The following is a 25,572-nucleotide window of genomic DNA, read 5'->3' as shown; positions in this document are numbered from 1 at the left end:
AGTAAAGCACACGTTATACAAGGAAGAGATAAACTTATTTTCAGGAACAAAGTCTTGGAGTTGGATGAAGTCCTACGGTTACGTACAATGAAAAGTGGGCTAACATGTCACAATTTTGCACGTTTCCGACCAAGGACGACTAACACCAGATTGTTGTGTTCTATAAGATTACCTCACAAAATAATTGGGTCCCAAATGCGGCTGGCAAGCTTAAATCTTTAATCACCCAAATCTTTCTGTGCGGGGAAAACTGCCGATTTCAGTGACTGAAACCAGGGTTTTTTGGTCAAACACATTTCTAAGCACGAGAAAAACTCTTGTTGCGACAAGTCTTCCTGCTCAATTTTAGTTCTCACGCCCAATCTGTACCTGTGTAATTCATTTTCAAACGTCTTTACTCGAAGGAAGGTCACCGCATCGTGTCGAGAATACCGAGGAAGGTTCGGCAGCATCACGTGAACGGACGCTGCATGAATTTTGGCGTATGCTGAGGTGGTGGGGAGGGGATGGGCTGTGTAATGGTTCAAGGGGCGCGGGGGTTGTTGGGGGAGCGGTAGACGAGTGCAAGACGGGTGAAAAAAAAGAAGAGTTTGAGCAGCTTGTGTAATTGCTTGAATGCTTGTGGGATTTCTTATTTCATTCAATTCTAACCTTCTCGCTCGCTCTTTCTCGCTACACTGGAGTGAAAGCCGGGATGGGGGAGAGGAGGGGAGGGTGAGGGTGTGAGGAGACGAGAGGGGGGCGTCGGCGTGGGCGGACGGGAGATCCGTCAGTGAATACGCGCGCGCGCACACCAAGTGTGAACACACCCTCCTCCTTGTTACTCGTAGGGCGATCGCTACCCTGCGGCGGCGGAATCTGTCAGCCGTGTGAAACTCATGCACAACACCACACACAACACATTGCGTATGATTTACCATCTATTCATATCTATTGATATCAATACTCTAAGTGTTTGTGAGTCTGTTTGATGTATATGTGAAGTGTGTGTGTGTGTGTGTGTGTGTGTGTGCTTGCCCAGGTAATGAGAACGCAAAGCAGTGTACATGCAGATGCATATCGGTGTGTGTGTGTGTGTGTGCGTGTGCGTGTGCGTGTGCGTGTGCGTGTGTGTGTGTGTATTATAGGTGCATGTGTATATATGTTAAAGGTAACCTCGGACTTAGACTTGAAGGCTCTAATAAGCCACAATTGTTCTCTTTTACTAAAACATTTTATTAGAAACACATAAAATATTCCCATTGATTTAAAAATCTATAATAAAATCCATACGTATGTTTGACGTGGATTGTCACTGTCACTTGACAAATACTACCGGGTTAGGTTATGCATCTAAACAAAACAAGCTAAAAGTGCACGGTAGTACTGAGGGTGTCAAATTCGACTCTTGTAGCACATTTTGGCAGCACAGAGTTTTTTTTTTTCCTACTCTCGTCACGTTTCATCGTGTCTTTCCTGTTCATTTTGCTTTTGCTTCTCGTTTCGTGAAATATCGACAGTGCTGTCATGCTTATTAATATTTCTCTCGGTTTCAAATTGAAAGGGTTGAACAGACAACATCTTTATGTCGGTGGAGTCGTACTCTGGAAGTCCAGCAGCGTAACCATGTGACATCACCGCCCTGTGACGTCAACAACGGCGACCTACTAGTTAGACTAATTTTACAAATTGTATAAAAACGAAAACTTCAAGATGGGTTTCAAATATCAAATTATTATAATTATTATATATTTTGTGTGTGTAGACATGTGCCGATTACAGGTTTCAAGGTTCCCTCCGTGGTATGAAAACGTCAAGGTTTCAAAACCGCACAAATTTTCTGTCATACCGTCCCTAAGGTATTAGGTACTTTTTTATCCCCAAAAATGCATGGGGCAATCCCTCTCCTGCAGCTGTAAGGCAAAACCCTCCCCCACCGGTTGTTGCTCAGTCTCAGTGAGTCAGCTGTGTTACACGATGGCTGGAGGAGGTGAAACTCCTGAACTTTTTCCCCCATCAAAGAAAACAAAATCTGGCATGGGAATACTTCGGCTTAGAGGAGGAGGGCCAACCCGACATGTAAAACATATTTGCGGAGGGTGGCTGCCGAGTAGGAAATGCCTCCAATATGATTTTGCATTCATACAAAAATTAAAGGTTAGTAAACACTGTCATGAATGTTTCCCACCAGTTACTCTAGCGTGTTTAGTGTGTCTAGCAGTGGTAAAATGTGGTGGTTTTTTTTCTTTCTGGCAACTGTCTGTGTTGAGATAGAGAGTGTGTGTATTATGTAAAAACATGATACGAGTCATACACACGTGCTTTTTATGGAAAATAATTCAATGACTTTTGTTCTGATGCTAAAAATGTTGAGCCGTAGGTTTAGGCTCACCTAAAGGACTGCATTTATTTTAATTTTATTTAGAATATTTTGTTATTTATATAATTATTTGTATACTTTATGTTCCAATTTGCTAATACGTTTTCAAAAATGAAAATGCTCTTCAATGGAAAGAAGTTTTTTTTTTTTCTTTTTAAACCCAGATACAGTGATACCTCGACATATGATCGCTTCAATACACGATCTTTTCCACATTTGATGTAAATTTTAACTCGCCATTCGTTTTTGCACCCGACGACAGACTCGAAATACGACAACTTATGACCGTGCCGCACTTTCTTTGTTTTCCCACAAGGCAGACGCGCGGCGGGTTTTCTTGTGAGAGAAATCAACATGGGTTCAAGACTGTTAGTGCAGGTGGTGAAAAAAGGAAAACTGAGGCTTACCATTGAAATGATGATGGAAATGATGGAAAAAATAAGAGCGAGGTGTGTGCGTCAGTGAACTGGCTCGACAATACAGCCAAATGTCTACGATCTCGACGGTCACCCTCCGACCTCTGTTCTCCAGTATGTTTAAGTTAAGGTATCAATTATTATTGTGGTAACATTGCCCGAAAATCGCCAACTTCGTCAGGTTTTTAATCATTTATTTCAGAACTTGTGCAACACAAAATGCCGACTATCCGCTGCAGCCAGTGTTGTTAATAACGGCGTTAGAGTATAACGGCAAATTTTTTTTTTAAAGTAGTGAGTAATCTAATAAATTACTTTTGTCATCTTGGCAACGCCGTTATCGTTACTGAGGATATAAAGGCGTGTGTTACTATGTTTTTTTTTAATGAAAAAAAAAAAACATGAACAGTAACACCAGGTACTTTGCCAAGTAACTAATTACACTTTCATTCAGGTAAGTGAGTTACTAACTCATACTTTTTGGGAGAAGTAATTTGTAACTGTAATTAACTATTTTTTTAAAGTAAGACTAACAACACTGGCGCAGCTGAACAACGTGAAAGTCCCTCTCTCACTATGTCAAGTCAACAATGCTGTGCGTTCAGGTACACCACGTAAAACACATCCACCAGATTAGAACCCGATTCATTGCATCATTACAGGTATTATTATTATTAGGGCCCAAGCACAAACAGGCGCCAGGCCCTATTGTTTTGCAAAGGATTATTATGATATTACAATTATAATGCTTATATTATTCCTTCTTCTTGGCAAATGAAAATGGCCAATTTAAAGGCCTGAACATGCTCGAAAACTCACCAAAATTTGCACATACATGCGGTTTCGCGTAAATTTCGATAATTTTGCAACGCTGCGAAAAAATTTAACAAAACATTTTTTTCAGAGTAGAGCGATGAAATTTGGGGAGTCAAAAATGCTCAAAAATTCTCATTGCACACACATTGCACACATGTTCCAAACCCAACTGGAAATCGGGTATTTTGGATTAAATGTTTAAAAAACGTGCAATTTTAGTCGATAAACAGTGTGTTCCTTTGAGACCATTGCGCCCAGGCAGTTAGTTGGATCCTCCTCAAAATTGGTGAGACTGTTCATCAGACATATAAGATGTTCAGCTGTCAAAAGGGTGAGTTGTCACTCACGGGCCTGACCTGGGCGGGGTACCAAAGTCAGGCATTTTTATGGTATTATGGTTAGGTTCTCATTAGATGATTAGAGCGGGACAACCTGCTACCAGCCCGACCTGCATGCCGTCTGAGTTTGCGTGACGTCAGAGTGCGATGTGCGAGGGCCCGTTCAGTCCTGCTTGCAGGGCTAGTTATTATTACTATTTGCTATGCTATTTGCAATAGTACCAGCAGCATTCATTAAGGATTTAGTATAGGTTTTCGAGCTATGGAACGATTCAATGGAATTATAATGTATTCTTATGGGAAAATCCTGCACGACATACGACTTACAAACAAGGTCCTGGAACAAATTAACTTCAAATGTAAAGGTACCACTATATCTCAAACTAACACATTTTAGAGCGATAATTGCAATACCATGATACCATGAAGCAGTGGTATTTTTGTTTAAGGTTATCATACCGTCAGAATATCATAGTGGCACATGCCTATGTGTGTATATGTATATATTGTAACTGATATAAAAAGAGCCACTGTGTGTGTGATAGATATTTGCGGTATTCAAGAAGTCATAAAGACACACTGTGTGTCTGTATGTGAGTGTGTATCAGAATCTTTGTAATACAATATGTATGTATGTGTGTATGTTATAGACTTGCGTATATGTATGTGTGTATATAACAGGCGAAAAGAGTGCATCTTATAGGCAGGTGGGGGTGCATGCGCGCGCGTGTGTGTGTGATGATGAGGCAGGTGCACTGCGCATCAGAGCTGTCAGCAGTGATTGTAAGTGCAACCCTGCATGCGTGTGCGCGCTGAACCCCCTCCCTCCCTCCTTTCCTGCCTTCACGCACACACACACATTCCTGGAGGATTCCTTCATTTCTTCATTTGCGCTGCTTTGGATGCTACCTCCTCCTCTTCCTTCTCTCCTCCTCTCTTCTCTCTCACTCTCTCTCTGTCGACTTTCCCTTTTTTTGGCTCCGGTCTTCCCATCGGGCGTGCGGCATCTCGTCTCGGCGTCGGCTCCGCGACCGTCCGACACTGTGAGTATTCTCACGCCGATTGTACCGCAACATTCTCGGATGCGGCGGCTCGCGGAAGACAAAAAAAGAGGAATCATGAGAGGAGGATTTTGGGGTTGTTGTTCCGGCTGCTGCGGGGATGAAGGGGGCGTTGCGTGAGTAGTTGCGCCGCCGTGACGAGCGCGCTTGTGTTGACAAGTGCTGCGTGTGTGGAACAACTTCCTGTTCATTCATCCGCCACTTTTCACACTTGCTTAGATTTTTCACTTCCTGACTACGGGGGAGTTTTAGTGGAAAAAGTGACTTTTGGGTCAGAAAAATAATGACAGAATGAGTTGTTGGAGTGTTGCCCTTGTTGTGATGTCACTGTGGTGATCATTTGCATAATTTTGCCTTCATGCCATCCTCGCGTCATCATATTTGCATTTCACAAAAATGAGAAGTGGGTGTTTGTGCTGGAAAGATACAAAATGTTTTGGCCCTGCTGTGATGTTGCAGGCAGGTAATTTGCATGACCCCGCCCTTATGCCATCTATCACTTTTCCAATGAAGTTTACATGCATGGAGATTTATTTCCTTTTAATTGTTTAACTTTATTTTGCTTCTGAATTATGATCTTGTCTTTTGTTGGAATTACCCTGGAGTTACCTTTCACTAATTGACTGGCATTGACGGTGTCATTTGAACGTTGTTTTCCACACACACACACAAAAGCGTACTTATAAGTGTGGTACTGTATAAAATATGACAAACATTATCTCAATAAAACACAAAACATATAGTCCTTCCACTTACACTGCAAGAACCAGTGTGAATTGATGCTGTGGCCATCTAGTGGTGGGGGTATGAAGTGCGCTTATCTTAATTTTTGCTTGTATCTCAAGGCACCACTATAATGTCAAAGTCTAAGGCAGAGCAGCATTATTTTCTCTTAGAAGTTGATTTAATGAAATTTTAAAAGCAGTAACACCAGAAAAAAGAGTGATAAAAATGTCCAGGTCATTCGGGTGAGATGAGATTGGCCTCATGAATAAGGTTAATTTTGTTTACTTTTTAGAAACTTTTTCAACGTGCCTTCTTTTGACATAAACGTGCGCTTGTGTGTGTATTTGAAATGACATTGGAGCATGCACGTTTGTGTGCGTGTTTTCACTCGGCAGCCATCGAGGACCCACGCGGCGACCCCGTCAAAGGGCTCCGTTTATCCCGCCCACGACATGCGTGCATGTTTGGGCACAGCGAGGTGTTGATATGTCAACCTGACCGCAACCTCTCTTGCTCTCTTCGCCCCCAGTTGCCAAAACATGAATCCTCTCCCATCAGGAAGCCACACTTCCCGCACACACTACATCAGATCATGACAAGGGTTTTTGTGGGGGGTGCTGGAGCTTATCCTTTTGGGGTGCCACAAAGGATTCTTTTGACGGTCAATTAATGACCAATTATTTAGGCCATTGCAACTAATTGCCTCAGAGAAATCACGTCTTTTTTGGGGGTGGAGGGGGAGCAGATATAATAAACAATCTTGGTTTGATTCTTTACAAAGATAATCATCTGCTTTCATTGAGTAATACATGAAGAAAGATTTTACAATAGTTTTTTTCCATGTAAAAGTAAATTAAACTGAAACTAATGAATACATTTGGAACATTTAGTTTTTTGAAGTGCCTGTGAGAGCATAAAAAATCTTAAATAGCATTATTATGTAAATTAGAATCGTATTTTGAGACGATTCGACTATATACAACAATTTGGCAAATCGCAGATGACGAGAAATTAGTCTTTTAATCTGCCGTTTACACCCGCCTGTCATCATAGCGCTCAAGCATCCCCAGCTGGATGATGACGTCGGCAGGGTCACAGTTTCATCTGATTTTGCATTCAGCCCATTGAGGGGGGGGGGGGATTCAGAATGAGGAAAATACAATAGAAACAAAATGTCATGAATGTTTCAATCTCTCTACTCCAATATTTTTACAGGATATTCTTTTTATTTAAGTATTTTTCTCCAATTGCTAAATAAATAATATGATCATGATAAATAAGTCTTACGCTAAATGGAATATGAAATATTGAAAATTAGGGGCGCACAATATCCATTTTTTGAAACTGATATCGATAACTTCCTGCTCCTCAAAACCGATAAGGTTATCGATAACCGAGAATAAATATATAATTTTTTAAATGTATAACCTGGGTTTTTGAACACCTGGAGGTTTCAAAAAAAAAAAAGAAAAAATATATTAAAAAAACTAGTGGTGGATTCAACATAGATTTGCCTTTGATATCACCAGATTTTTCATATTGACATGAACAAAACAGTGCGTTTCACTTCTGCACTGCCTGACACTCAGCTAAAAATGAATGCACTTCCATAAACCACAAGGCTTGGTCCTTTCTTGCTTTTATGGGAAGACACTCGTCTTAATATTGTGAAAGTACAACAAAAAATACACATATTCAATACTCAATATACAACAAACTGTCCAATACACTTATATACACAACTATTATATGTATAGCATAGCACACTAACTTGAGCTATTAAAGCATTGGTTGGCTTCTATAACACAACAACTTATTAAGTTCCGTACATATGACCCTTCACCACAGAAGTAAACATATGTTGCACATCCATATGTTATAGTAAATACAAAATACTCACAGACATATATTTCCGAGGCGGAAACGTAACAGAAAGCATTCACGATTGTCAATGCAACCGCTAGACACCGCAATTTGTATGTGAATGAGCTCGACGGTGCTCGACGCCCAATCCATTTAGACTGGGAATGTTCGTTCTTTCGAAATCAGAGCATTCACAGTCATTCTGTCTGATTTTCAGGGCATTTACAGGTCACTTGTTGTTCATTTTAGACTTCCTGTTCTGTAACTCAAAATAAACAGGAAGTGACCCATAAAATTAACAGGTAAATGACCTTAAATGGCCCAAAATTACCTCATTGGCTGGCATTTGCTGCCACTACCGGCCAAAGACGTTCAATCCGTTTGAAGCGGGAGGGATAGCAGCAAATTAACGAATGTGGGGGGGGTGGCAGTGAATTCATTTGCTGCCACCCTCCCAGTTCAAATGGATTGGACGTCTACTAGTGATAAAATCAATCCAATTCACAGCAGAAGCTCTTTTTTTTCAATTTATTAGTTGTTTGTAGAATATCCTAGAATGATTTTCCGACCAATGTATCGATAATCGTTGTATCGCCATATCGTCAGATCGTTATTGTGAGCTTTGTATTGCAAATCATATCGTATCGTGAGGTTCCAAGAGGTTCCCCCTTCTAATATAAAACACGTAGCTTGCTCACCTCACAATGGTCCCGCAGTTGTCGGACTTGTTTTGGCCATTATCCACGGAAAACAGGAACTTTTTGAAACCTAAAAAGGCTCACATGCCTGCAGCACATTGGGCTAGCGTGATGCGAAAAATACACGAAATAATCCACAAAATCAGCTGAATCCGCAGTCGTTCTACATACTGCAGTATTGGCTGTATACGGAAGATGGTTATCCCTCTGATGTCACATTCGCATTATTCATAAATCTAGGAAGTCAGTCATTTTCATGGTGCAGAATTTAAAAAATTAATAAATATATCCATCGGTTCCATACAAATCCAAGCGGTCAATTTCATTCAGGAGCATGAAATACCGTGTGTAATAAAGTGGGGCAAATAAGTATTTAGTCAACCACCAATTGTGCAAGTTCTCCTACTTGAAAAGATTAGAGAGGCTTGAAATTGTCAACACGGGTAAACCTCAGCCATGAGAGACAGAATGTGGAAAAAAACAGAAAATCACATTGTTTGATTTTTAAAGAATTTATTTCCAAATTAGAGTGGAAAATAAGTATTTGGTCACAGACAAACAAGCAAGATTCTTGGCTGTCAAAGAGATCTAACTTCTTCTAAGATGTCTAACGAGGCTTCACTGGTTACCTGTGTTAATGGCACCTGTTTTAACTCATTATCGGTGTAAAAGAGACATGTCCACAAACTCAGTCAGTCACACTCCAAACTCCACTATGGCCAAGACCAAAGAGTTGTCGAAGGACACCACAGACAAAATTGTAGACCTGCACCAGGCTGGGAAGACTGAATCTGCAATAGGTACAACGCTTGGTGTAAAGAAATCAACTGTGGGAGCAATTATTAGAAAATGGAAGACATACAAGACCATTGATAATCTCCCTCGATCTGGGGCTCCATGCAAGATCTCATCTTGTTGCGTCAAAATGATAACAAGAACTGTGAGCAAAAATCCCAGAACCACACAGGGGGGCCTAGTGAATGACCTACAGAGAGCTAGGACCACAGTAACAAAGGCTACTATCAGTAACACAATGCGCTGCCAGGGACTCAAATCCTGCACTGCCAGACATGTCCCCCTGCTGAAGCCAGTACACGTCCAGGCCCGTCTGCGGTTCGCTAGAGAACATTTGGATGATCCAGAAGAGGACTGGGAGAATGTGTTATGGTCAGATGAAACCAAAAGAGAACTTTTTGGTAGAAACACAGGTTCTTGTCTTTGGAGGAGAAAGAATACTCAATTGCATCCGAAGAACACCATACCCACTGTGAAGCATAGGGGTGGAAACATCATGCTTTGGGGCTGTTTTTCTGCAAAGGGACCAGGACGACTGATCTGTTTAAAGGAAAGAATGAATAGGGCCATGCATCGAGAGATTTTGAGTGAGAATCTCCTTCCATCAGCAAGGGCATTCAAGATGAGACGTGGTTGGGTCTTTTAGCATGACAATGATCCCAAACACACAGCCAGGGCAACAAAGGAGTGGCTTCGTAAGAAGCATTTTAAGGTCCTGGAGTGGCCTAGCCAGTATCCAGATCTCAACCCCATAGAAAATCTGTGGAGGGAGTTGAAAGTCCGTGTTGCCAAACGACAGCCCCAAAACATCACTGTTCTAGCGGAGATCTGCATGGAGGAATGGGCCAAAATACCAGCAACAGTGTGTGAAAAGCTTGTGAAGAGTTAAAGAAAACGTTTGGCCTCCGTTATTGCCAACAAAGGGTAAATAACAAAGTATTGAGATGCACTTTTGGTATTGACCAAATACTGATTTTCCACCATGATTTGCAAATAAATGCTTTAAAATTCTATTAATGTGATTTTCGTTTTTTTTTTTTTTCCACATTCTGTCTCTCATGGTTGAGGTTTGCCCATTTTGACAATTACAGGCCTCTCTAACATTTTCAAGTGGGAGAACTTTTTAATTCAATTAGTGGTTGACTAAATATTTATTTGCCCCACTGTAATTACTAGTCAAAGGCTGAAACAAAGAGGCTGTGGACAATATTTATGTCAACTTTGTGTCTGAACAAATGATCGACTATCAAAATAGTTGTCGATTTGCTGATTAATCGTGGCATTCTTGCTGACTTGGGCAGTAGGTGGGTTACAACCTGAATTAAATTGCCATTCACTTCTTACATTTTAACTGGTTGATGGCAGTAGACATTCAATCCAACTGACGTCAATGGCAGTGTATGAGTTAATCACGCTTGTGTGTTTATTTTTATTTTTTTAACGAATGAAGGAACCAAAGCAGTCCAGGCAACAACGAGGAAACGCACGCTAAAAATAGCTAAACGTCTTTTTTTTTTTTTTTTTCTGTGTGCGCTCGCCCCAGAAAGACGCTCCTTCTTCATCTTCTTCTTCTTGAAGTGCGTTAAAGGCTGCGAGCGCACCCCCTCTGTAGCAGCCCAACTAATTAGCGCGCGGTCCGTCTCCACAAACTCCTTTCATTTCTCCTCCGGCCCGTAGAAGCACTCGCATCAGTGGCGACGACGCTAATCACTAATTGTGCGCTAATTGGCCAAGGCGCCACGTAGATGCCAGGCCACTTGACAGGAGCCGCTGAGAACTACAGTGGGCTAACGCCACTGATCTCCCAAAAATCCTGGAAAGTGACTTTCCTAGTTTCATAGGAGACAGTGCATCTGTACGTGAATATAGATAGTAAAATAAGTTGCTTAGAACAAGAGTGGGCTAACACTGCCGTTGTCAATTTTAAGTTTTAAGCAGTCCAATTTTGACAATTAGGGGCCTATCCCTTTATTGCACTTATCACTTTTACTGATTCGGCAGTGCAGCACTGGAATAACTGCCATAATTAAAAATGCTCCATTTGTCCAGTTTGACTTGAAACTAGAGGTTGACCGATATAGGATTTTCATAGGATAGGATTACCAATACCGATATCTAAAAAAATTCCAGCTGATTGCCAATTCAATCGAGTGCAGCCAAACCAACGAACGCAGAACTTCTTTTTATGATTATACATACTCAGCAAGAACAGTACAATAAACCCACCAGGACCTCACAACGAGATGTAAACAAGTGAGAGTTGAAGAGGATGCTCGCCATGCTCAAGCAAATGCTAAAGCAAATAGTACGCTAATGCTACAAGTTACATATAGAGTGTAAGTTCACTCAGTAAACACCTTAAAAGGCTAAAGCAACATTCTATATTCTCTCATGGAAGATAAAAAAATATCTTACAATATTTACAAAACAGGCTAACCTGAAGCTTCCTGTCGCAGCTTGCTTTCAAGCTGCTGCAGGGTCCTTCCCGGGTGCTACCGTCAGTCAGCGGCAGCCAAAGTTGCTCACAGAAGATGCCTGATCAAAATTCGTTGGTTTTGTTTAATCGGCTTAATTTTTTTGTTAGTCGGCCAATCGCCCAATGTTGGAAAAAAGTCCATATATCTGCAGTCCAGTGCCAGAGGTAGCAAGCAACCCGAAAACATCAGGCAACCTCTGCCATGTTTGACTGTGGGGACCGTGTTCTTTTCTTTGAAGGCCTCGTTTTTTTCCTGTAAACTCTGTGTTGATGCCTCTAAAGCTGTACTTTTGTCTCATCTGACCAGAGAACATTCTTCCAAAACGTTTTTGGCTTTCTCAGGTAAGTTTTGGCATACTCCAACCTGGCTTTTGTATGTGTCAGGGTCAGAAGTGGGGTCTTCCTTGGTATCCTACTATAGAGTCCCTTTTCATTCAGACGTCGACGGATAGTACTAGGTGACACTGTTGTACCCTCGGACTGCAGAACAGCTTGAACTTGTTTGGATGTTAGTCGAGGTTCTTTACCCACCATCCGCACAATCTTTTGTTGAAATCTCTCATCAATTTTTCCTTTCCGTCCACATCTAGGGAGGTTAGCCACAGTGCCATGGGCTTAACACTTATTGATGGCACTGCGCACGGTAGACATAGAAACATTCAGGAGATGGAGATGGACTTGTAGCATTAAGATTGCCCATACTTCCTCACAATTTTGTTTCTCAAGTCCTCAGATAGTTCTTTGGTCTTTTTCTTTTCGCCATGCTTAATGTTGTACACACAAGGACACAGGACAGAGGTTGAGTCAACTTTAATCCATTTTGATTTAGTTATTGCCACACCTGTTATGTGCCACAGGTAACAGGTGCTGTTAATTACACAAATTAGAGAAGCACATGATTTTGTTTTTTCAAAGGGTGCCAATCCTTTTGTCCTCCCATTTTTGGAGTTTTGTGTAAAATGATAATGATTTAAATAATTTTTCCATCCTCATTTGTGTTTATTCATTGCAAGCAAATAAATGTAGATATTACTACCAAAGCATTTGTAATTGCAATCATTTTCTGGGAGAAATTGAGCATTATCTGACAGAATTGCAGGGGTGCCAAAACTTTTGGCCAGCAGTGTATGTAGAACGTGTAAAACCAGGATTAAGTACAGCGGTAACTCTACAAACATGCAACAGCACCTCTCGCGTTTCAACCAATTGCCACGTTTACATGGAGCCAAATATTCCAATTACAATCGGAATATTTTTTCAAACCGAATAAATGTGTTCCATATAAACACCTCATTGGGAATGAACAGGCCCAAACCGAATGGAATTTCATTCCGATTCACAGGGGTGGAATATTCCTTTTCCCAAACCGATTAGAAGTAAAATTATATCATGTAAACAGGGAAGCGGAATGGTGTCTGGTTGCGTTCTTTCTGCACATGCTCCGTACTGACGTGAGTAACGTCACTTGCAACATGGCTTCCAAGCACAGCGCACCTAATTGGAGTCCGGCGGAAAGATTGTATTTCATTCAAACTTTAAAAGAATTGAATATAATTGCTCGCTTAGACGGGCGTAAAACGAGGAACAGTGAACTATTTAAAAAAGTTCACGAGAGGTTACACGAAGCCGGAATAGACCGGAGCGTTGACCAGATTAGAAACCGGTGGAAAACCGGCTACTACAAGGCAAAAGAGCAAAACAGCAGAAGCGGATACGACCCCACAAACACAACAAGTGGGTTAAAGTTAAAACAGCAGCACTCAGATGTTCGATCTCCATGTTTTGCAACGTGACGCTTTGTTTTGATTCATCTGCGCATGTCAGACGGCAGTTGTCAAACGTCCTTTCGGAATAAAGGTAGTAGAATAGATGAAGTGACATGTAAACAGCTGATCTGAAATTTCCATTCGGAATGATTTGAATCGGTATGAATAAAAGTCAGCATGTAAACGTGGCTAATGTCTGGAGGAGAATCCACTGAATGTTGCTCCTAACCAGCAAACAATAGAAGAAGGACTGTCAAAACTTCCCTCACAGCTCTGAAAGGGCAAAATTAATCTCATCATTCATCACAACCTTTATCATTAAGGATTTATGTCCTGAGACTGATGACAGCAATGGTGATAGAGAAGACTGTGAGATGATGATGAAATGATTTTTGCCTACATGTTGCACTTACATTATACGTTAAGAAAGTTGACTACTTTAATTATTGAATACTGACAAATATGCCTTCCTTGTATGAAGGAACATATGAAGAAGCCACAAAGTAAAAAAAAAAAAAAAAAAAAATCCTAATTGGTGGGGAGGAAGACGCATCAAAAATCGTGATAATCGTATCGTCGCACCCTGAATTATAACAGAAACGAATCGTGGCGTGCCTTAGATGGCACACCCCTAATCCACACTCAGAAGGAAAACAGTGCATTATTTTCATTTAATTATTCCCACCTGGGCGCCACGAACGCTCGCTGTTAGCATAAGGCTAATGCTAACGCGAATGTGAATGCTATGCTGAACACTCAGCATAGACCTTTAAAGGCTAAAGCAACATTCCATATTCTCTTGCCAAAATCAGAATACAAATCCTACCATGTGTGTTTCAAAGCATGCTTGGAGAGGACAGTGGTGAGTTGTGGGGGGCGCAGCACATCACATAATATGAATGACACAACCAGACACTGCTACGATACAGGCTAATCACATATAAAAATGTTGCACACGTCATGGAAAGCATTTTCGTCTTGTTCTCGTCTCATCAGACAAAAACTGGCATTTGTCTCGTTATGTTTTTAGACACGTTTTAAGCTCGTTATCGTCTTGCCAACCTCATGAAAAAAATTGCCCGTTGACAAAATATTTTCGTTATCGCCACTATTGACGAAAACAACACTGTTCAAGAGTAAGATTTCAATATACAGTGGGGAGAACAAGTATTTGATACACTGCCGATTTTGCTGGTTTTCCCACTTGCAAATCATGTAGAGGTCTGTAATTTGTATCATAAGTTCTCTTCAACTGTGAGGGACGGAATCTAATACAAAAATCCAGGAAATCACGTTGTATGATTTCAAAATAATAAATTTGCATTTAATTGCATGAAATAAGTATTTGATACATCACAAAAATCGAACTTAATATTTGGTACAGAAACCTTTGTTTGCTATTACAGATACCAAACGTTTCCTGTAGTCCCTGACAAGGTTTGCACACACTGCAGCAGGGATTTTGGCCCACTCCTCCATGCAGATCTTCTCCAGAGCCTTCAGGTTTCGGGGCTGCTGCCGGGCAACACGGACTTTCAGCTCCCTCCATAGATTTTCTATCGGGTTCAGATCTGGTGACTGGCTAGGCCACTCCAGGAACTTAAGATGCTTCTTACGGAGCCACTCTTTAGTTGCCTTGGCTGTGTGCTTTGGGTCGTTGTCATGACCCAAGGAGGTTGTCAGCCAAGATCTGGCGATACATAGCCCCATCCATCCTCCCCTCAATACGGTGCAGTCGTCCTATACCCTTGGCAGAGAAGCAGCCCCAAAAAATGATGTTTCCTCCTCCATGTTTCACAGTTGGGATGGTGTTCTTGGGGTTGTACTCATCCTTCTTTTTCTTCCAAACACGACGAGCCGAGTTTAGACCAAAAAGTTCAATTTTGGTCTCATCCGACCACATGACCTTCTCCCATTGCTCCTCTGGATCATCCAGATGGTCAGTGGCAAACTTCAGACGTCTCTGGACATGCACTGGCTTCAGCAGCGGGACCTTGCGTGCGCTGTAGGATTTTAATCCATGACGGCGTAATGTGTTTCCGATGGTTTTCTTCAAGACTGTGGTTCCAGCTCTCTTCAGGTCATTGACCAGGTCCTGCCGTGTAGTTCTGGGCTGATCCCTCACCTTCCTCATGATCAGTGATGCCCCACGAGGTGAGATCTTGCATGGAGCCCCAGAACGAGGCAGATTGGCCATCAACTTGAACTTCTTCCATTTTCTAATAATCGCTCCAACAGTTGTTACCTTCTCACCAAGCTGCTTGCTTATTTTCCTGTAGCTCATCCCAGCCTTGTGCAGGTCTATTATTTTATCCCTGATGTCCTTACACAGCTCTTTGGTCTTGGCCATTGTGGAGAGGTTGGAGTTTGTTTGTTTGAGCATGTGAACAGGTGTTTTTAATACAGGTAACAAGTTCAAACAGGTGCAGTTACTTCCGGTAATGAGTGGAGAACAGGAGGGGTTCTTAAAAAAGAACTGAGAGCCGAAATATTTACTAGTTGGTAATGTATCAAATACTTATTTCATGCAGTTAAATACAAATTTATTATTTAAAATTATACAATGTGATTTTCTGGATATTTTGTATTAGATTCCGTCCCTCACAGTTAAAGAGAACTTATGATACAAATTACAGACCTCTATATGGCTTGCAAGTGGGAAAACCAGCAAAATCGGCAGTGTATCAAATACTTGTTCTCCCCACTGTAGGTGACTGCCTCGGTGTATTTGATTTTCAAAGTGGTAAACGTTAACACTAAGTAAAATACGGTTTAAGATGATAATTTTACGATTACGTTTTGAAGTCGCACTGAGGCTAGGGTGATGGTTTCAAGCCAAAATTAGAGCATTAAAAAAGGTGCCAATGAACCGTAATTTTCGGACTATAAGATGCTACTTATTCCTTCATTTTGAATCCTGAGGTTTATAGTCCAGTGCGGCTTGTTTGTTGATTTTGGGGGGTAAATAGCTAACTCTTTATTTGACATGACACAATCATGGGCATTACTGAATGCTAATGACAGATGTGATTAAGTGTCATTTGGCAAATTATGTCACTAACTCCATTTATGTCCAGCTCGGATCTTTTACATTCATCCTCTTCTTGCCAAATGTATCACATTTGATACACTCAAAATTTCATGATTTTGAGACAAATTCAGAATTTTGAAATATCTTTCCTTCCAAAAAAATAATGGATGCAAGTCAACTCATGCATCTGCAAGTTTCATGAGAAAAAAAAACAGGATTAGATTTTAGAGTGCTTATTACACTTTTTTTTTTCTCTTTTTTTACAAATTTGAAAAAAGATTTCATTAAGACTTTATTTTTCAAATTTTGTGATTCTCTGACAATTATTTCATATTGCAGGCATTAAGGGGTTAAAAGAGATAATTTGCCGGATAACACTAAATGACATCTGTTATAAGTATTCATTGATGCTCATGACCGTGTCATATCACAATATTGATCTAATGACAGTCTTATGGCACCACTGTCAAATTAAGTGTTGCCAAACACCATAACTTGCAATTAATGAAACAACTGGAACAGCAACTGAAGAAATAATTAGCACAGAACATGAATTTTGATTGTTATTTACATCTGTAGCGCTGAAATGCATGCTAAGAGGCATGTTGGACAACAAAAAGTGTTGACAGCAGATGGCAGCAGAGGTTGACTGTCTCCACCAAGGGAGCAGTTATGGCCAAATGAAACTTTGCAGCCAATTGGTTCAAATCTTCATGGTGATTCATTTGGTCTTATGACAGTCGTATGATGATGCTGTCAAATAAAGTGCTCCCAGTTAAAATCTTTTGATGTAAATATCCCATAATATAGTAAGGACAGCTGCAGCTTATAGTCCAGTGCGGCTTTTCTATGAACAAATGCCGTTTTCATGCCAAATTTGGTGGGTAGCGGCTTATAGTCAGGCGCACCTTAATAATGCGAAAATTACGCTAGTTTTCTCTGGACTAATGTCCGCAAGTCATTTCATGAAAAATTCGCAGGTGAGGAGACTCGCTTGCATCAGACAGACCTCATTGTCGCGCTCGAGCCAATGGAGGAGAAACCCACTGAAAGGATTCACCGAGCATTACCTCATCCTCATTTTGATGGTGACTGGACAAATTTGCAAAATGCAATCCACCTCGTTATTAAAACGTGTGCCACGATCCCAGAATTTGACATAATATGAAACACGTAGCTTACTCACCTCACAATGGTCCCACAGTTGTCGGACTTGTTTTGGCCATTATCCGCCGAGATTGGGAACTTTTCTGGAACAGTAACTGAAGAAATAAATAACATAGAACATGAATTTTGATTTTTTATTTACATGTGTAGTGCCGCAATACATGCTAGGAGGCATGTTGGACGACAACAGTGCAGACATCATGTGGCAGCAGAAGTTGACTGTCTCCCCCAAGAGAGCTATGATGGCCTAATGAAGCTTCCTATAGCAATGAAGCTTTGCAGCCAATTGGTTCAAACCTTCATGGTGATTTATTTGGTCTTAATAACAGTTGTATGATGCCACTGTCAAATAAAGTGCTTCCGGTTAAAATCCTTTGGTGTAAGTATCCCATAATACAGTAAGGACAGCTGCAGTTTATAGTCCAATGCGGCTTATCTATGAACAAATGCCGTTTTCATGCCAAATTTGGTGGGTGGCAGCTTATAGTCAGCCGCGCCTTATAGGGCAAAATTTACGGTACTTTTCCCTGGACTAATGTCCGCAAGTCATTTCATGAAAAATTCGCAGGTGAGGAGACTCGCTTGCATCAGACAGACCTCATCGACGCACTCGAGCCAATGGAGGAGAAACCCACTGAAAGGATTCACCGAGCATTACCTCATCCTCATTTTGATGGTGACTGGACAAATTTCCAAGTGAATTCAATTGAGTTTTCCCTTTGCAATCCAACACACAAAACATCAGAGCATTTGTTGCCAATTCTCCCATTTCAAAATGCCGTCATTGACAGCCAATGAGTTAAAAATGAGACAATGAATAAATTTGTTTCGGTGACTAGCATGCAGGTGCGCATCAGGTATTGGGTGCCCGTTGAGCGCTGGCCCTGCCTTCTGTCATGGCGTGCTATATTTAAATGGAGGTGACCTGATGGGAAGCGCTGCTTTCAACAGCGGAGCAAAGGTCGCCAGTCTTGATTGACAGGCGGGGGAGCGCCCGGCACGGCCCGGCCGCCGTTGTGGCGGCGACCGCGCCGACTTCTTCTGACTCAGTGCTGACTAAGAGCGGTCGCATAAGCAGCGGAAGCACACAATATAGGAAGTACGGCTTCAAGTGAGGCTTTAAACAAGGGCTCGTTAAAGTTTTGATTTTCAAATCGTGGTTTAAAACCTAAATTGGAGTCTTGAACAGATGCATACAAGTGCCCTCTGTTCTTCGCATTATATTCGCCCGTTGACGTTTTGTACAACACTTGAGCGAGGCGAGCTCACTGCGCATCGCCAAGGGTCAATTTGATCATCCAATGCAGTACTAACTCCCAGAACCCGGGGAGGTCTTGTGCTCCTCATTTTCCTCGTCTTCCTCGTCCTCTAATTGGCCGCCGTTTTCATCCGAGCCGGCTTTTAAATGTCAAGAACAAGCGCACATGCAAAATGTTTTGATTGGGCGGCGGAAGGCCGCGGCTGGCGGGTCATCAGAGGTTGCGAGAATATTGGTGTGCTTTGAAAAGAATCCTTCTTACCTGTGAAAAGCGAAATGAGAGAAATAGAGAAAGAGGGGGAGGTAAAAAAGAATGATGTTGTACCAATGACCTCAACCGTGCTCGGCTGAAAACGGAAAGTCAAAAGTTGCCGCCGTCATTCTTCACTTGATGGAAGCAAATCCTCTGCAAGGACACGCCGTCCTTGCTTGGCAGGAAGCTCCACAAAAGTATTGGGACACCTTTCTTCTCATTAAATTGAAGGTGGGATTACATGAGCCCCTGAGTGCAAAACTGGGCTGAGTCCATTTTTGTCCTTTGTAACACATTGGATGATGCCATTGACGGTGTCCGACAACCAACCCATTTGAACTGGTTGGTCTACGATCAATCACAAAAGAAGTTATTTAGGGCAAAAGTGAGCAATTTTCACGTTTAAGTGGTAAAGTCCATGTACAGTGGGGCAAATAAGTATTTAGTCAAACACTAATTGTGCAAGTTCTCCCACTTGAAAATATTAGAGAGCCCTGTAATTGTCAACATGGGTAAACCTCAACCATCAGAGACAGAATGTGGGAAAAAAACCCAGAAAATCACATTGTTTGATTTTTAAAGAATTAATTTGCAAATCATGGTGGAAAATAAGTATTTGGTCAATACCAAAAGTTCATCTCAATATTTTGTTATGTACCCTTTGTTGGCAATAACGGAGGCCAAATATTTTCTGTAACTCTTCACAAGCTTTTCACACACTGTTGCTGTTTTGGCCCATTCCTCCATGCAGATCTCCTCTAGAGCAGTGATGTTTTGGGGCTGTCGTTGGGCAACACGGACTTTCAACTCCCTCCACAGATTTTCTATAGGGTTGAGATCTGGAGACTGGCTAGGCCACTCCAGGACCTTGAAATGCTTCTTATGAAGCCACTCCTTTGTTGCCCTGGCTCTGTGTTTGGGATCATTGTCATGCTGAAAGACCAAGCCACGTCTCATCTTTAATGCCCTTGCTGATGGAAGGAGATTTTCACTCAAAATCTCTCGATACATGGCCCATTCATTCTTTCCTTTACACAGATCAGACGTACTGGTCCCTTTGCAGAAAAACAGCCCCAAAGAATGATGTTTCCACCCCCATGCTTCACGGTGGGTATGATGTTCTTCGGATGCAACTCAATATTCTTTCTCCTCCAAACACGAAAACCTGCGTTTCTACCAAAAAGTTCTATTTTGGTTTCATCCGACCATAACACATAACACATTCTCCCAGTCCTCTTCTGGAATATACAAATGCTCTCTTGCCCAGACGGGCCTGGACGTGTACTGGCTTCAGCAGGGGGGCACGTCTGGTGGTGCAGGATTTGAGTCCCTGGCGACGCATTGTGTTACTGATAGTAGCCTTTGTTACTGTGGTCCCAGCTCTCTGTAGGTCATTCACCAGGTCCCCCCATGTGGTTCTGGGATTTTTGCTCACCGTTCCTTTTATCATCTTGCATGGAGCCCCAGATCGAGGGAGATTATCAGTGGTCTTGTATGTCTTCCATTTTCTAATAATTGCTCCCACAGTTGATTTCTTTACACCAAGCGAAGAGAGAAGAGTTACAGAAAACGTTTGGCCTGCGTCATTGCCAACAAAGGGTACATAACAAAGTATTGAGATGAACTTTTGCTATTGACCAAATATTTATTTTCCACCATATTTGCAAATAAAATTCTTTAAAAACCAAACAATGTGATTTTCTTTTTTTTTCCCACATTCTGTCTCTCATGGCTGAGGTTTACCCATGTTGACAATTACAGGCCTCTCTAATCTTTTCAAGTTGGCTTGCACTATTGGTGGTTGACCAGGGCCGGCCCAGGCCATTTGGGGGCCCTAAGCAAAATAATGCAAAGGGGCCCATATTTTTGGCCCACCATTCCGTCACAGTGTACTGTGAAACCCATACATGCAATCCAACCCATACATCCATATTTTGTATATTAATCAGATTTTGTTGCCATACTTCAAACTTCTCGCCCCAAATGATTGTCAGTACTTACAGTAGATAGCGCCAAACCTTTTTCTAAAAGAGGAAAGAAAGAAGTTAAGGAAGAAATTTAATTTTTTAAAGCTTGTAATCAAGTCTCAAAACTCACAAAAATCAAATAAAGCAAACTGTAGTAAACAAAATAGAACACAAATTAAACAATTGCCAGATTGGGGCCCCCTAGTGGTCAGGGGCCCTTAGCAGCTGCATAGTCTGCGTACAGGCCTGTGGTTGACTAAACACTTATTTGCCCCACTGTAACACCAATTCCAACATTTTCTTCTCATTTCACCTATGCTTTCTTTCATTTTTACTTGAGTCCTGTACCTGCTGCCTTGACCACGCTGTTTGGGGAAAACAAAACGTACAGACGACAGGGGAGTGATTAAATTTATTTATTTTTTTGTCAATGGCTGACATAATTCTGCGGTATTGTCAGCAATTGGTGTCTTAAGTGCATTTGGTACGTCTTCGCAACCCCACTTCCAGTTCCTTCCAGTCTTTTAGGATGATGTGAGCTGCTGTATGGTATATTGAAAAGTGGAATTAGCAGTTGGCTTTCCAGTCTTTTTGATGAACTTGATGTATTTTCGTCTCCTTCAAAGCTTTGCAGCCACTCTTTTGCTCTCCGTTTTGGTGGAACGTTCCGGCAAGCTGTTGTGTGTTGACGATTAGCAGGCTGTTGTGTTATGGGGAAATGTTGGCAAGTTTCCATGGGAACCTGCCAGCAAGAATTAATGGGAATTTATGGGATTAACGTGAAATGTGTGCAAGTGTAACACCAAGGTTACGTTTAGTTGAGGAAGGATTTTGTTGACGATCGTTTCGGTTCAGACAAGCAGATGTTTGAGATTCAGACATTTGGAGTCTGCTCGTTTGTGTTTTAACACATGGGGAGCATGCTCGTCCTTGTTTTAATAGGTAGTAAATGTCAAGTGAATGATCATTTTCCAGTGGCATTGATGGTGATAGACGTCCAGTCCAACGGAACTCCTGAAATCCTGGAAAGTGACTTTCTGCGATTCATAGAAAACAGTGCATTCGTTTGTAAATATGCATATTCAAATGAATACAGCTGCTTAGAGCAAAAATGGGCTCATTTTTACGTTAGGTCTGAAGCAGTGTTTATATTATTCTCAATTTTAACAAATAAGGGTCAGGAAACTTATTGCACTCAGCCCTTTTTCTGATTCATCAGCGTAAAATTCAGGGGTGAAAGTGGGCCAGAACAGTCAGGAACGCAGTTCCGGTATAAGATTCAGGGCAGGAATGCTGTTCCGGTACACGGTGCTTTGATTCCGAAAATATGACGCCAACTGTCAAAACACTACGTAAAAAAAAAAATGCTAAGCTGCCACTAATGCATTTCATCTCCAAAAAGAAAACAATCTACCAACATCAGATTTACATACACAAATGTTAACAGCAAGCATTATAAAGTGCTTGTGTAGTATAATCCGTTTCCACCAATATTTATTATGTATTTTATTCCATGGACGGCATGGAGGTTTCCCCAGCTGCTGCAGTGATCTGAGTCTGACGATGATGAGTCAGGTCAATACGCGCAGCAATGCAAAACGCCTGAACTCATTTATCCGTTCAATTGGCTGTCATACTGACATGTGATCAGCAGAGATAGTTAGCTCTGATTGGTTCAAATGTGCATGTTTTCTGGAACAGCAAAAAAAAAAAAAGTTGAATTGATGTGACAAAAAAGGGCAATGCAACATAAAATGGATCAAATCTTTAAGAGCAACGAAAGAGTTGAGGAGGCTTATTCATCATATTTAGTTTTATTTTCTTCTGATGGGGAGGTTCAGAACGTCTTAGCTGTCAATGTGCACTTTGGACTTAGATTTGTTCATTTATGTTAGGATATTTATTTATTTCCTTATGATTTAAAAAGTCAATGTTTGCTCGATCTTTAAAATATATTCCATTTCACTCTGCATTTGTACTTATTTTTCTGAATGTATGTTACTTATATCTTTGTTATTTAAAAAAAAAAGTAAATGTTTACATTAACTTCAATTTTAATATTCATCCTATGTTCATGAGTACTTAAAATTGAGATTTGGCGTTTAGTATGTGAGGAAATGAGGGAAAATAAAAATTAGGAGACGGAGGTTGGGGTTATTGCTGTTTTTGTTAACTTTTATTTTGCAAATCATTGAAACAAATACAATTTTGAATGAAAATCAGTTTTTGTATGTGTTATAGAAATAACTGTGCTAAAACCGTTTTCTTTGCATTTCAGTAGTTTAAGAGGTTTGACCACCCCACACACACACAAAAATGAAAGAAAAAAAATTAATAAATACATAAAATTTCTGGCTCCGTGCCGACCTTCATGTCGGGGAGTTCCGGCAAGAAATTCTAGCCACTTTCACCCCTGGTAAAATTGGACCAACTCCAAAAACTGGGAGTGCTCGTAGTGAATGATCATGTTTCCTTGCCATTGACAGCAATAGACGTCCAATCAATTTTGGCTGGGATCACTGCCAACTCCACCCAGTCAAACAGACTGGATGTCTCTCACAGTCAAAGGCAGCCAATATTTATTAATTTCAAAACGATGCACATACAGGCTTTCCCCTAGGATTGTTGAAGCTGTGGTGGTGGTGGGCTCGGACAACCCCACATGTTGTGCCGCGTCAAAATTGCTTCATAAAAACTTTGAAAACTAATGAGAATTGTTTTAACAACATTTATTTTTTTTCCAAGAACCATAACAAAGATCTATTTGAAATATTTCGAAATGTGACGGTCCACATTTACGATGAAGTTTTTGGGCCAAATTTAAAAAAATAAATAAATAAAATGACTGCGAGGTTTGCTACGAAGGGAACAACAGTAGTATTACCAGAGGTAGCTAACGAAACCAAAAATTGGACTCAAGTAAGAGTAGCATTATTTCAAAATAATATTACTTAAGTAAAAGTAGTCATCAAAAAAATGTATTCAAGTAATGAGTAACATTGTGTGTAACTGCTTACAAATTTGTTAAATATCTACAGTATATGAACTCATGTTACAATGATATTGTACAATAACCTAATAGATAACCACATTAAGCCAAATAAATACACCCCCAAAAAAATCAATCAAAATTCCGGCGAGAGAAAAAAATGACAGAAGTGAAGTCTTATTCATCCAAACAGCATGAGTGCCTTCGAGTGGAGAAAATAGTTCCTTGAATAGTCAAGCATTTATTGGCATTTATTTTAATCTCTTCGAGTTGGCAGAAAGAAAAAAGTTTTCTCAATGTTTAAATGGTCTACATATTTGTATGATCACTATAAATGCATTTACACAACAAAATAACGCTGGAAAAGTTTGTTAAATATACAGTATTTCTCGTATGAGACCAAAGCGCCACATTCGTTTACATTCAGCGAAGCCGACACAGGTTTCTGTACAGCATCTTCAACAATTTGAATCCTTTCCATACCCCACTCCAACCGCAGTTTTTTGCTTCTCAATTCCCCTGTCTTTAGTTTGTTTTTCACTCCTGGCTGCTGCATATCGAAAAGGAAATACCAGAACGGACTTGCGGAGGGCGCCAGGGCGGTAGGGGAAGATCGAAAAGAGAGCAGGGCCACGGCGTTCACGTGCACAGGCATGCACAGCGCCTTCTCTGTTTTATCCAAATTATTCATTTTATTTAACATTCATACATCGTTTTCCTATTAATATACATATTTATTTTAAAAAACAATAGCGAGAGACAAGTTCGGCCCGACTCGACCGTAAATAATCACACATAAGTCGTTTCAGAGTACAAGAAGCACCCTCTGCCAAACTATGAAAGAAACTGCGACTTATATTCCGAAAAATACGGTACATCAAATTTAATCAATAGAAGGATTTATACTAATGCTTTGTCGTAGCTCTTAGCTACGGCGCATTTACGTAAAATGCATAGCTGAATAAAGCTACATTACCCTTACTTAATAATACAGCTGTTTTTCCTCATAGCAATAGTATGACTTCCATCTCTTTTCTTTTTCTTTATTTGGCCCTAATATGCACTACATTACCACAACAATAATAGTCCTTCTGTTAACGGAGTCTTGTCCATTGACAACTTAAATGTTTTCTAAATACTTCAAAATACTCATCTGAAATTACTTCCAGTGACATCAGCAACGGACAAATGCTGTGCTAGGACGCGACGATTCGGGTAAAACAGACACCAAAAAAAATTTAACGCCATGTCAATGTCAATTTTAAGGTCGTTTTCACAGGTTTAAACCAGAATTCCGTGGATTTGTCTCCCAACTCCGCGACAACATTGTCAGACTCACGCTTGCAACCGGAGAACCGATGCGATTTTCAAAATGAAGCATGTAAAGAAACAATTTGTATTTGACATGCTATTTCAGACAACTTTTAGCAAATATTGCGTAAATAATGAGCTATAGATATTAATTTAGACATATTTATTAAATTATAAAGTATAAACTACAATGTATCTTTAAAAAAAAAAATCTCATTTTTAGGGCATGGCATCTTTTATTTTAGTGTGGCGGTGGGCCACAATCTTTCATGTATAGGGGAA

The 25,572-nt window shown here is 40.8% G+C and overlaps 1 protein-coding gene across 3 annotated transcripts in view; it reads left to right on the top strand.

Moving 5' to 3' along the window:
* Nucleotides 1–4,669: 4,669 nt before the first annotated feature.
* Nucleotides 4,670–25,572, top strand: part of LOC130932009 (RNA binding protein fox-1 homolog 3-like) — a 506,184-nt gene continuing 485,281 nt past the window's right edge. Inside the window, exon 1 of one of the 3 annotated variants that reach the window (XM_057861344.1) lies at nucleotides 4,670–4,972. In XM_057861344.1, coding sequence (XP_057717327.1) covers nucleotides 4,832–4,972 — 141 coding nt within the window. In that variant the 5' untranslated portion in view covers nucleotides 4,670–4,831. The remainder of the gene's footprint in view (nucleotides 4,973–25,572) is intronic. The other 2 variants (XM_057861342.1, XM_057861343.1) reach the window with 2 other exon arrangements.

This window comes from Corythoichthys intestinalis, chromosome 16 (genome assembly GCF_030265065.1).
Source record: "Corythoichthys intestinalis isolate RoL2023-P3 chromosome 16, ASM3026506v1, whole genome shotgun sequence".
Taxonomy (NCBI): domain Eukaryota; kingdom Metazoa; phylum Chordata; class Actinopteri; order Syngnathiformes; family Syngnathidae; genus Corythoichthys; species Corythoichthys intestinalis.
The sequence above is the reverse complement of the archived record's forward strand: the minus strand, read 5'-3'. Positions and strand labels throughout refer to the sequence as shown.